The sequence below is a fragment of the Ranitomeya variabilis genome, chromosome 7, assembly GCF_051348905.1.
Source record: "Ranitomeya variabilis isolate aRanVar5 chromosome 7, aRanVar5.hap1, whole genome shotgun sequence".
Classification (NCBI taxonomy): Eukaryota; Metazoa; Chordata; class Amphibia; order Anura; family Dendrobatidae; genus Ranitomeya; species Ranitomeya variabilis.
The window spans coordinates 5,162,929-5,176,606 of NC_135238.1; the positions used below are offsets into that span (position 1 = coordinate 5,162,929).

The window sequence follows — 13,678 nt, forward strand, 5'->3', positions numbered from 1 at the left end:
AGTTTGACCGGCCAAAAAGGGTTAAATTAATTGACAGAGAAAGGAGAGAAAAGAGAAGTCTGCTGAAGATTTTTTTTTTTTCCTTCAGTTCTGCGTGTGCTTGTAATTGAATCTCTTGCAAGTCTGCCTATATTGCAGCCTTTCTCTCTCTCTCTCCTTCTAATCCTGGAATGGCTCTGTGTTCACCTGTTTAAAATGGATATTCAGAGTTTAGCTGCAGGTTTGAATAATCTCACCACGAAAGTTCAAAATTTACAAGATTTTGTTGTTCATGTTCCTATATCTGAACCTAGAATTCCTTTGCCTGAATTTTTCTCGGGGAATAGATCTTGCTTTCAAAATTTCAAAAATAATTGCAAGTTGTTTTTGTCCCTGAAATCTCGCTCTGCTGGAGATCCTGCTCAGCAGGTCAGGATTGTGATTTCCTTGCTCCGGGGCGACCCTCAGGATTGGGCTTTTGCATTGGCTCCAGGGGATCCTGCGTTGCTCAATGTGGATGCGTTTTTTCTGGCCTTGGGGTTGCTTTATGAGGAACCTCAGTTAGAACTTCAGGCGGAAAAGGCCTTGATGTCCCTATCTCAGGGGGAAGACGAAGCTGAAATATACTGCCAGAAATTCCGTAAATGGGCTGTGCTTACTCAGTGGAATGAGTGCGCCCTGGCGGCGAATTTCAGAGAGGGTCTCTCTGATGCCATTAAGGATGTTATGGTGGGGTTCCCTGTGCCTGCGGGTCTGAATGAGTCCATGACAATGGCTATCCAGATCGATAGGCGTCTGCGGGAGCGCAAACCTGTGCACCATTTGGCGGTGTCTACTGAGAAGACGCCAGAGAATATGCAATGTGATAGAATTCTGTCCAGAAGTGAACGGCAGAATTTTAGACGAAAAAATGGGTTGTGCTTCTATTGCGGTGATTCAACTCATGTTATATCAGCATGCTCTAAGCGTACTAAGAAGCTTGATAAGTCTGTTTCAATTGGCACTTTACAGTCTAAGTTTATTCTATCTGTGACCCTGATTTGTTCTTTATCATCTATTACCGCGGATGCCTATGTCGACTCTGGCGCCGCTTTGAGTCTTATGGATTGGTCCTTTGCCAAACGCTGTGGGTATGATTTGGAGCCTCTTGAAACTCCTATACCCCTGAAGGGGATTGACTCCACCCCATTGGCTAGCAATAAACCACAATACTGGACACAAGTAACTATGCAGATTAATCCGGATCACCAGGAGATTATTCGCTTTCTTGTGCTGTATAACCTACATGATGTGTTGGTGCTTGGATTGCCATGGCTGCAATCTCATAACCCAGTCCTTGACTGGAAAGCTATGTCTGTGTTAAGCTGGGGATGTAAGGGGACGCATGGGGACGTACCTGTGGTTTCCATTTCATCATCTATTCCCTCTGAGATTCCTGAATTCTTGACTGAATATCGTGACGTTTTTGAAGAACCTAAGCTTGGTTCATTACCTCCGCACCGGGAGTGCGATTGTGCCATAGATTTGATTCCGGGTAGTAAATACCCTAAGGGTCGTTTATTTAATCTGTCTGTGCCTGAACATGCTGCTATGCGAGAATATATAAAGGAGTCCTTGGAAAAGGGACATATTCGTCCTTCGTCATCTCCCTTAGGAGCCGGTTTTTTCTTTGTGGCTAAGAAAGATGGCTCTTTGAGGCCGTGCATTGATTATCGGCTTTTGAATAAAATCACGGTTAAATATCAATATCCGTTGCCACTGCTGACTGATTTGTTTGCTCGCATAAAGGGGGCCAAGTGGTTCTCTAAGATAGATCTCCGTGGGGCGTATAATTTGGTGCGAATTAAGCAGGGGGATGAGTGGAAAACCGCATTTAATACGCCCGAGGGCCACTTTGAGTATTTGGTGATGCCTTTTGGTCTTTCAAATGCCCCTTCAGTCTTTCAGTCCTTTATGCATGACATTTTCCGTGATTATTTGGATAAATTTATGATTGTGTATCTGGATGATATTTTGATTTTTTCGGATGACTGGGACTCTCATGTCCAGCAGGTCAGGAGGGTTTTTCAGGTTTTGCGGTCTAATTCCTTGTGTGTGAAGGGTTCTAAGTGCGTTTTTGGGGTTCAAAAGATTTCCTTTTTGGGATATATTTTTTCCCCCTCTTCCATCGAGATGGATCCTGTCAAGGTTCAGGCTATTTGTGATTGGATGCAACCCTCTTCTCTTAAGAGTCTTCAGAAATTTTTGGGCTTTGCTAACTTTTATCGTCGATTTATTGCTGGTTTTTCTGATGTTGTTAAACCATTGACTGATTTGACTAAGAAGGGTGCTGATGTTGCTGATTGGTCCCCTGCTGCTGTGGAGGCCTTTCGGGAGCTTAAGCGCCGCTTTTCTTCCGCCCCTGTGTTGCGTCAGCCTGATGTTGCTCTTCCTTTTCAGGTTGAGGTCGACGCTTCTGAAATCGGAGCTGGGGCGGTTTTGTCGCAGAGAAGTTCCGATTGCTCCGTGATGAGACCTTGTGCTTTTTTCTCGCGTAAATTTTCGCCCGCCGAGCGGAATTATGATGTTGGGAATCGGGAGCTTTTGGCCATGAAGTGGGCTTTTGAGGAGTGGCGTCATTGGCTTGAGGGGGCTAGACATCAGGTGGTGGTATTGACTGACCACAAAAATCTAATTTATCTTGAGTCCGCCAGACGCCTGAATCCTAGACAGGCGCGCTGGTCGTTGTTTTTCTCTCGGTTTAATTTTGTGGTGTCCTACCTGCCGGGTTCTAAGAATGTTAAGGCGGATGCCCTTTCTAGGAGTTTTGAGCCTGACTCCCCTGGTAATTCTGAACCTACAGGTATCCTTAAGGATGGAGTGATATTGTCTGCCGTTTCTCCAGACCTGCGGCGGGCCTTGCAGGAGTTTCAGGCGGATAGACCTGATCGTTGCCCACCTGGTAGACTGTTTGTTCCTGATGATTGGACCAGTAAAGTCATTTCTGAGGTTCATTCTTCTGCGTTGGCAGGTCATCCTGGAATCTTTGGTACCAGGGATTTGGTGGCAAGGTCCTTCTGGTGGCCTTCCCTGTCTCGAGATGTGCGAGGCTTCGTGCAGTCTTGTGACGTTTGTGCTCGGGCCAAGCCTTGTTGTTCTCGGGCTAGTGGATTGTTGTTGCCCTTGCCTATCCCGAAGAGGCCCTGGACGCACATCTCGATGGATTTTATTTCGGATCTTCCTGTTTCTCAGAAGATGTCTGTCATCTGGGTGGTGTGTGATCGTTTCTCTAAGATGGTCCATTTGGTTCCCCTGCCTAAGTTGCCTTCTTCTTCCGAGTTGGTTCCTCTGTTTTTTTCAAAATGTGGTCCGTTTGCATGGTATTCCAGAGAATATCGTTTCTGACAGAGGTACCCAATTCGTGTCTAGATTTTGGCGAGCATTCTGTGCTAGGATGGGCATAGATTTGTCTTTCTCGTCTGCTTTCCATCCTCAGACTAATGGCCAGACCGAGCGGACGAATCAGACCTTGGAGACATATTTGAGGTGTTTTGTGTCTGCAGATCAGGATGATTGGGTTGCTTTTTTGCCTTTAGCGGAGTTTGCCCTCAATAATCGGGCCAGCTCTGCCACCTTGGTGTCTCCCTTTTTCTGTAATTCGGGGTTTCATCCTCGATTTTCTTCTGGTCAGGTGGAATCTTCGGATTGTCCTGGAGTGGATGCTGTGGTGGAGAGGTTGCATCAGATTTGGGGGCAGGTAGTGGACAATTTGAAGTTGTCCCAGGAGAAGACTCAGCTTTTTGCCAACCGCCGGCGTCGGGTTGGTCCTCGGCTTTGTGTTGGGGACTTGGTGTGGTTGTCTTCTCGTTTTGTCCCTATGAGGGTTTCTTCTCCCAAGTTTAAGCCTCGGTTCATCGGCCCGTACAAGATATTGGAGATTCTTAACCCTGTGTCCTTCCATTTGGACCTCCCTGCATCTTTTTCTATTCAGAATGTTTTTCATCGGTCATTATTGCGCAGGTATGAGGTACCGGTTGTGCCTTCCGTTGAGCCTCCTGCTCCGGTGTTGGTTGAGGGCGAGTTGGAGTACGTTGTGGAAAAAATCTTGGACTCCCGTGTTTCCAGACGGAAACTCCAGTATCTGGTCAAATGGAAGGGATACGGTCAGGAGGATAATTCTTGGGTGACTGCCTCTGATGTTCATGCCTCCGATTTGGTCCGTGCCTTTCATAGGGCTCATCCTGATCGCCCTGGTGGTTCTGGTGAGGGTTCGGTGCCCCCTCCTTGAGGGGGGGGTACTGTTGTGAAATTGGATTTTGGGCTCCCCCGGTGGCCACTGGTGGAATTGAACTGGTGTGCATCATCCTCTCTGTTCACCTGTTTCCATCAGGATGTGGGAGTCGCTATTTAGCCTTGCTCCTCTGTCACTTCCATGCCGGTCAACATTGTAATCAGAAGCCTTTCTGTGCATGTTCCTGCTGCTAGACAACTCCCAGCTAAGTTGGACTTTAGTCCTTGTTTGTTTTTGCATTTTGTTCCAGTTCACAGCTGTAGTTTCGTTTCTGTGTCTGGAAAGCTCTTGTGATCTGAAATTGCCACTCTGATGTTATGAGTTAATACTAGAGTCTTAAAGTAATTTCAGGATGGTGTTTTGATAGGGTTTTCAGCTGACCATGAAAGTGCCCTTTCTGTCTTCCTGCTATCTAGTAAGCGGACCTCAATTTTGCTAAACCTATTTTCATACTACGTTTGTCATTTCATCTAAAATCACCGCCAATATTTGTGGGGGCCTCTGTCTGCCTTTCGGGGAAATTTCTCTAGAGGTGAGCCAGGACTATATTTTCCTCTGCCAGGATTAGTTAGTCCTCCGGCCGGCGCTGGGCGTCTAGGGATAAAACGCAGGCTACGCTACCCGGCTACTGTTAGTTGTGTGGCAGGTTTAGTTCATGGTCAGTTTAGTTTCCATCCTTCCAAGAGCTAGTTCTTATGTTTGCTGGGCTATGTTCTCTTGCCATTGAGAACCATAACAGTTTGACCGGCCAAAAAGGGTTAAATTAATTGACAGAGAAAGGAGAGAAAAGAGAAGTCTGCTGAAGATTTTTTTTTTTTCCTTCAGTTCTGCGTGTGCTTGTAATTGAATCTCTTGCAAGTCTGCCTATATTGCAGCCTTTCTCTCTCTCTCTCCTTCTAATCCTGGAATGGCTCTGTGTTCACCTGTTTAAAATGGATATTCAGAGTTTAGCTGCAGGTTTGAATAATCTCACCACGAAAGTTCAAAATTTACAAGATTTTGTTGTTCATGTTCCTATATCTGAACCTAGAATTCCTTTGCCTGAATTTTTCTCGGGGAATAGATCTTGCTTTCAAAATTTCAAAAATAATTGCAAGTTGTTTTTGTCCCTGAAATCTCGCTCTGCTGGAGATCCTGCTCAGCAGGTCAGGATTGTGATTTCCTTGCTCCGGGGCGACCCTCAGGATTGGGCTTTTGCATTGGCTCCAGGGGATCCTGCGTTGCTCAATGTGGATGCGTTTTTTCTGGCCTTGGGGTTGCTTTATGAGGAACCTCAGTTAGAACTTCAGGCGGAAAAGGCCTTGATGTCCCTATCTCAGGGGGAAGACGAAGCTGAAATATACTGCCAGAAATTCCGTAAATGGGCTGTGCTTACTCAGTGGAATGAGTGCGCCCTGGCGGCGAATTTCAGAGAGGGTCTCTCTGATGCCATTAAGGATGTTATGGTGGGGTTCCCTGTGCCTGCGGGTCTGAATGAGTCCATGACAATGGCTATCCAGATCGATAGGCGTCTGCGGGAGCGCAAACCTGTGCACCATTTGGCGGTGTCTACTGAGAAGACGCCAGAGAATATGCAATGTGATAGAATTCTGTCCAGAAGTGAACGGCAGAATTTTAGACGAAAAAATGGGTTGTGCTTCTATTGCGGTGATTCAACTCATGTTATATCAGCATGCTCTAAGCGTACTAAGAAGCTTGATAAGTCTGTTTCAATTGGCACTTTACAGTCTAAGTTTATTCTATCTGTGACCCTGATTTGTTCTTTATCATCTATTACCGCGGATGCCTATGTCGACTCTGGCGCCGCTTTGAGTCTTATGGATTGGTCCTTTGCCAAACGCTGTGGGTATGATTTGGAGCCTCTTGAAACTCCTATACCCCTGAAGGGGATTGACTCCACCCCATTGGCTAGCAATAAACCACAATACTGGACACAAGTAACTATGCAGATTAATCCGGATCACCAGGAGATTATTCGCTTTCTTGTGCTGTATAACCTACATGATGTGTTGGTGCTTGGATTGCCATGGCTGCAATCTCATAACCCAGTCCTTGACTGGAAAGCTATGTCTGTGTTAAGCTGGGGATGTAAGGGGACGCATGGGGACGTACCTGTGGTTTCCATTTCATCATCTATTCCCTCTGAGATTCCTGAATTCTTGACTGAATATCGTGACGTTTTTGAAGAACCTAAGCTTGGTTCATTACCTCCGCACCGGGAGTGCGATTGTGCCATAGATTTGATTCCGGGTAGTAAATACCCTAAGGGTCGTTTATTTAATCTGTCTGTGCCTGAACATGCTGCTATGCGAGAATATATAAAGGAGTCCTTGGAAAAGGGACATATTCGTCCTTCGTCATCTCCCTTAGGAGCCGGTTTTTTCTTTGTGGCTAAGAAAGATGGCTCTTTGAGGCCGTGCATTGATTATCGGCTTTTGAATAAAATCACGGTTAAATATCAATATCCGTTGCCACTGCTGACTGATTTGTTTGCTCGCATAAAGGGGGCCAAGTGGTTCTCTAAGATAGATCTCCGTGGGGCGTATAATTTGGTGCGAATTAAGCAGGGGGATGAGTGGAAAACCGCATTTAATACGCCCGAGGGCCACTTTGAGTATTTGGTGATGCCTTTTGGTCTTTCAAATGCCCCTTCAGTCTTTCAGTCCTTTATGCATGACATTTTCCGTGATTATTTGGATAAATTTATGATTGTGTATCTGGATGATATTTTGATTTTTTCGGATGACTGGGACTCTCATGTCCAGCAGGTCAGGAGGGTTTTTCAGGTTTTGCGGTCTAATTCCTTGTGTGTGAAGGGTTCTAAGTGCGTTTTTGGGGTTCAAAAGATTTCCTTTTTGGGATATATTTTTTCCCCCTCTTCCATCGAGATGGATCCTGTCAAGGTTCAGGCTATTTGTGATTGGACGCAACCCTCTTCTCTTAAGAGTCTTCAGAAATTTTTGGGCTTTGCTAACTTTTATCGTCGATTTATTGCTGGTTTTTCTGATGTTGTTAAACCATTGACTGATTTGACTAAGAAGGGTGCTGATGTTGCTGATTGGTCCCCTGCTGCTGTGGAGGCCTTTCGGGAGCTTAAGCGCCGCTTTTCTTCCGCCCCTGTGTTGCGTCAGCCTGATGTTGCTCTTCCTTTTCAGGTTGAGGTCGACGCTTCTGAAATCGGAGCTGGGGCGGTTTTGTCGCAGAGAAGTTCCGATTGCTCCGTGATGAGACCTTGTGCTTTTTTCTCGCGTAAATTTTCGCCCGCCGAGCGGAATTATGATGTTGGGAATCGGGAGCTTTTGGCCATGAAGTGGGCTTTTGAGGAGTGGCGTCATTGGCTTGAGGGGGCTAGACATCAGGTGGTGGTATTGACTGACCACAAAAATCTAATTTATCTTGAGTCCGCCAGACGCCTGAATCCTAGACAGGCGCGCTGGTCGTTGTTTTTCTCTCGGTTTAATTTTGTGGTGTCCTACCTGCCGGGTTCTAAGAATGTTAAGGCGGATGCCCTTTCTAGGAGTTTTGAGCCTGACTCCCCTGGTAATTCTGAACCTACAGGTATCCTTAAGGATGGAGTGATATTGTCTGCCGTTTCTCCAGACCTGCGGCGGGCCTTGCAGGAGTTTCAGGCGGATAGACCTGATCGTTGCCCACCTGGTAGACTGTTTGTTCCTGATGATTGGACCAGTAAAGTCATTTCTGAGGTTCATTCTTCTGCGTTGGCAGGTCATCCTGGAATCTTTGGTACCAGGGATTTGGTGGCAAGGTCCTTCTGGTGGCCTTCCCTGTCTCGAGATGTGCGAGGCTTCGTGCAGTCTTGTGACGTTTGTGCTCGGGCCAAGCCTTGTTGTTCTCGGGCTAGTGGATTGTTGTTGCCCTTGCCTATCCCGAAGAGGCCCTGGACGCACATCTCGATGGATTTTATTTCGGATCTTCCTGTTTCTCAGAAGATGTCTGTCATCTGGGTGGTGTGTGATCGTTTCTCTAAGATGGTCCATTTGGTTCCCCTGCCTAAGTTGCCTTCTTCTTCCGAGTTGGTTCCTCTGTTTTTTCAAAATGTGGTCCGTTTGCATGGTATTCCGGAGAATATCGTTTCTGACAGAGGTACCCAATTCGTGTCTAGATTTTGGCGAGCATTCTGTGCTAGGATGGGCATAGATTTGTCTTTCTCGTCTGCTTTCCATCCTCAGACTAATGGCCAGACCGAGCGGACGAATCAGACCTTGGAGACATATTTGAGGTGTTTTGTGTCTGCAGATCAGGATGATTGGGTTGCTTTTTTGCCTTTAGCGGAGTTTGCCCTCAATAATCGGGCCAGCTCTGCCACCTTGGTGTCTCCCTTTTTCTGTAATTCGGGGTTTCATCCTCGATTTTCTTCTGGTCAGGTGGAATCTTCGGATTGTCCTGGAGTGGATGCTGTGGTGGAGAGGTTGCATCAGATTTGGGGGCAGGTAGTGGACAATTTGAAGTTGTCCCAGGAGAAGACTCAGCTTTTTGCCAACCGCCGGCGTCGGGTTGGTCCTCGGCTTTGTGTTGGGGACTTGGTGTGGTTGTCTTCTCGTTTTGTCCCTATGAGGGTTTCTTCTCCCAAGTTTAAGCCTCGGTTCATCGGCCCGTACAAGATATTGGAGATTCTTAACCCTGTGTCCTTCCATTTGGACCTCCCTGCATCTTTTTCTATTCATAATGTTTTTCATCGGTCATTATTGCGCAGGTATGAGGTACCGGTTGTGCCTTCCGTTGAGCCTCCTGCTCCGGTGTTGGTTGAGGGCGAGTTGGAGTACGTTGTGGAAAAAATCTTGGACTCCCGTGTTTCCAGACGGAAACTCCAGTATCTGGTCAAATGGAAGGGATACGGTCAGGAGGATAATTCTTGGGTGACTGCCTCTGATGTTCATGCCTCCGATTTGGTCCGTGCCTTTCATAGGGCTCATCCTGATCGCCCTGGTGGTTCTGGTGAGGGTTCGGTGCCCCCTCCTTGAGGGGGGGGTACTGTTGTGAAATTGGATTTTGGGCTCCCCCGGTGGCCACTGGTGGAATTGAACTGGTGTGCATCATCCTCTCTGTTCACCTGTTTCCATCAGGATGTGGGAGTCGCTATTTAGCCTTGCTCCTCTGTCACTTCCATGCCGGTCAACATTGTAATCAGAAGCCTTTCTGTGCATGTTCCTGCTGCTAGACAACTCCCAGCTAAGTTGGACTTTAGTCCTTGTTTGTTTTTGCATTTTGTTCCAGTTCACAGCTGTAGTTTCGTTTCTGTGTCTGGAAAGCTCTTGTGATCTGAAATTGCCACTCTGATGTTATGAGTTAATACTAGAGTCTTAAAGTAATTTCAGGATGGTGTTTTGATAGGGTTTTCAGCTGACCATGAAAGTGCCCTTTCTGTCTTCCTGCTATCTAGTAAGCGGACCTCAATTTTGCTAAACCTATTTTCATACTACGTTTGTCATTTCATCTAAAATCACCGCCAATATTTGTGGGGGCCTCTGTCTGCCTTTCGGGGAAATTTCTCTAGAGGTGAGCCAGGACTATATTTTCCTCTGCCAGGATTAGTTAGTCCTCCGGCCGGCGCTGGGCGTCTAGGGATAAAACGCAGGCTACGCTACCCGGCTACTGTTAGTTGTGCGGCAGGTTTAGTTCATGGTCAGTTTAGTTTCCATCCTTCCAAGAGCTAGTTCTTATGTTTGCTGGGCTATGTTCTCTTGCCATTGAGAACCATAACAGATATCCCTCCATAACTGCATGTGTGATGGGGGATGTGGTGGGCTCAGTGGTGAAAGCTATGGTAGTTGTGCTCAGTATATACTCAGGATTGGGGAGGTCAGCAATGTAGAACGTAATAATTAATTTATAACCTTTAATTTAGATTTAAGTAAAACTCCCTCAGGTAGAAAAGACAAGAAACAAAGACGCCCAGAGAAATCCCTATAGATGACAGAGGACCCCGCAGTCAGGATAAGGTTAGATAATGATATTGGCTAGTTTTATTCCTAATCTTTAGGACAGGTATAACCAAAATCTCAGAATCAATAGGAACCGTCTCACCCAATACTCAGGTGGTGTTCTCATAGTTTATCCCATTGGAGAGAACAGGAGGGTCACTCTTTACCCCATTAGAAAGATGTCCAGGGATCACATAAATAGATGCCCCATTGTCTTCGCGTTTCATCTATTGATTCCTTGGTGGAGATAAGGACCAAATAGGGGGAATAATATATGAGCTGTAGCGACTGAGAGCTAAGGATCCCACATCCACCTGTGGGGAGAAATCGCCTGGTGTAGTGTTATGGCGAGAGTGTGTGTTGAAATCACATACCGCCCATCGCTGAAGACGTCCAACACCAGAGAATCTACTGATTCACTAAGAAAGATGGATGGAATTACCCTTGAACCAGACATGATTTGGGGTAGCATTGATCTACATGCATTATATTCCTCCATAAATCATTGTGATGGTCCTAAAGCAGTGTGATTCTTCTTACAGAGAAGAGGTCAGCAATGTTTGGGGCATAATGAGTTTCTTTTGACACTTTTGGAATTTTGTCTCACCAAGACCTTTTTTCTCATCAGTGGCTCCTTTTACCAACAGCTCATGGGCACATTCTTAGGCAGCCGTTGTGTGCCATCATATGCAGCTTGCTCCTGGGTTGGTTTGAGGAGACCATGGTTTTTGGTGAGAACTGTTTTAAGGACACCCACAAAATTGTTTTATGGTCATGCTATATTGACAACTTTCTGGTCTTATGGAACTGTGATCCAACTAGTTTTTCTAATTTTATGTCCAGTTTGAACCATAATTGCTTGTGTATATCTATTACTTCAGAGTGTTATTCAATGGAGCATCCGTTTCTGGATATCGCTCTACGAAAAACTCCTGAAGGGCATTTACAAACCAAAATTTATAGAAAACTCACTTCTAGTAATGTCCTACTTCGCTTGGACAGTCACTACTCTATACCTTTGAAAAAAGGCATCTCCAGGGGTAACACGTAATTGTTCCTCTGACACAGATTATAAAGATCAGTCCAAGATTCTTCATAAACGCTTTCTCGACAGGGGGTATCCGGATGGGATCTTAAGTAGGGCTTACAATGAGACTAAGAACATAAATATAACTTATCTTCTTGTTCCTCGCCTCCCCTTCATTACATCGCTACCTTTGACAGTGGCTCACAACAGGCTTGTTGGATCCTACAAAAATATTGGCCAATTTTTCAGATGGATGGGGACATTGGAGATTTCGTCAGCTCAAGTCCTAGAATCACCTTTCAAAAAGGCAGGTCCATAGGTGATAGACTTGTCCATAGTCATTTGTCCCCCCCCCCCCCCCCCCCAAATGTACAACATGGCTTTTTTCCAATATCCTTGATATTTCAAATGTAGTGGATGCATTGCCTGCCTGGTAATGGCAATAGGCAATACCTTTACAAGCAGTGTCACAGGAGCAGAATACCAATTTCCCTCCTTCACAAACTGGTGAACAAAAAGCATTATATATAGGGCTGCATGCCAATGAGGCCTAGAATATATAGGGAAATGAACCCGAGAACTTAGAAGGAGTATTGGAGAACATCTTAGAGATGACGCCCACAAAAGAGACAATTTCTTGGTCGGACATACCGTATTAACATCACCCACAATGCTGATGCTTTCCTCTTGAGTGTCATGGAAATTGACAAGGTCAATATCCCTAAGAGTGGAGGTAATCGGAATCGACATGTCCTACAATGTGAGACTAGGCGGATATACCATCTTAGGACACAAGTAGCGCTTGGTCTCAATGAGACCGTCACCTTCAGCTGTTTCATTTAGGAGAGGGATTCCTAGAGAGAACCGCTGTCGAGTGGGGGCGCCACTTCATTTCCCCCTAGGGTGCCAACCTCCACTGATAGGTGGGTGCACAGCGTTACGGTAAAATAGTATTGATACATTTTCTAGCTGATTCCCCCCCGAACTTCTCCTCAATGTATCCATCCATTGATTTTGCACATTTTTTGCCATGATCTATCATTGTTTCCTGCTTTTTAAGTCCCCAATTCTACTTTATTTTCCTCCCTCTATATATTTTGAGGGTGCAGGAACTATTATTTACTCGGGAGGTTGGAAGAATTGGCGGTTCTCCGCCTCGTCCCCACTCATAGAGGAATTCAGGCATCGTGAATTTTCTCTAGATGAGATTCACCTCTCCCCTAACTTACATTTTCTGCCACTTTAGAATTATGAAATGGTTATTTTCCATATGTGGATCTATATTTTGTTGTCATTTATGTCATTATCATTACTATAGACCACATGTCCTGGTCACCTGCAGTCCTTATCAATATGGTCCATGAGATGGCGTATAGTCACGAGTGCTCTCCAATCCCTGCTCTCCATCGGATGGGACGCCTCCGTTCTGAGGCAGCACACCGGAAGTCTCACTTGGCGGCCACAGGTGCATTCCAGGCTTGGCTTCACCGGAAATGACATCTTCGGTGATGGTGGTATGTGAAATAAACGCACACTGCCGCAATAACACTACACCAGGTGATTTCTCCCCAGGGGAATGTTGGATCCTTATGTCTCAGCCACCATGGCTCATATATTGTTCACCCCTTTTTGGTCCTTATCTCCCCTGAGGAATCAATATATGAAACGCATAGGGAGACCATGGGGCATCTATTTATGTGATCCCTGGGGGTCTTTCTGATGGGGTAATGTGTGACCCTCCCTTTCTATCAACAGGATTTACTCTTGATCCATTTGTTAAGGGATCTGCCCTGAACATAAGCTGTGAGGACACCGACAGAGTATCCGGTCAGATCGTCCCCATTGGTTCTCAGATTTTGGTTAGACCTCTCCTAACGATAACTATCTAACCTTCTCCTGACTGCGGGGGTCCTCTATCATCTGTACGGAGGTCTCTGGGCATCTTTGTGTCTTTGTGTCCTCACCCTGAGGGATTTTTACTTATGTCTAAATTAAAGGTTGTATTGTGATGATTACATTCCTCACTGATTGCAGCAGGTATGTACTATACTCAGGATTGTACATGTGTGTTATACACAATGATGGGAGTCGTAGTCCTCAGGATTGAATATGTGTATTAGACACAATGATGGGAGTCGTAGTCCTCCTACCTGTTATAATGTGTCGCTGTGTATGATCAGGGTCAGAGGAGATGATGATGGTCATTACTGATCTGGAGGACACAGAATCCGAGAGAAGAAGACACTCAAAGTGGGAGTCAGGAGGATGCCCCCCGTGTCCCCTGGTGACACTGACCGAGGCCGACATGGATGTGATCTGTACATCAGACAGTGGCGATAAATCTGCAGAGGGGAGTATGGCCATAAAAGTGTTGCGGATGAGGGAGATCCTACAGACCGCGGCAGGTGAGGACACGTCTCTGCTTTCATCATTGATCCCAGGATGTTGGGGGCAGTAGTT

The 13,678-nt window shown here is 46.0% G+C and overlaps 1 protein-coding gene across 1 annotated transcript in view; it reads left to right on the plus strand.

Annotated features, from left to right (window-relative positions):
- LOC143785066 (uncharacterized) overlaps positions 1–13,678 on the plus strand; it is a 166,340-nt gene that overhangs the window by 26,742 nt on the left and 125,920 nt on the right. The window contains exon 4 of the mRNA XM_077273735.1: positions 13,399–13,623. Coding sequence (XP_077129850.1) covers positions 13,399–13,623 — 225 coding nt within the window. The remainder of the gene's footprint in view (positions 1–13,398; positions 13,624–13,678) is intronic.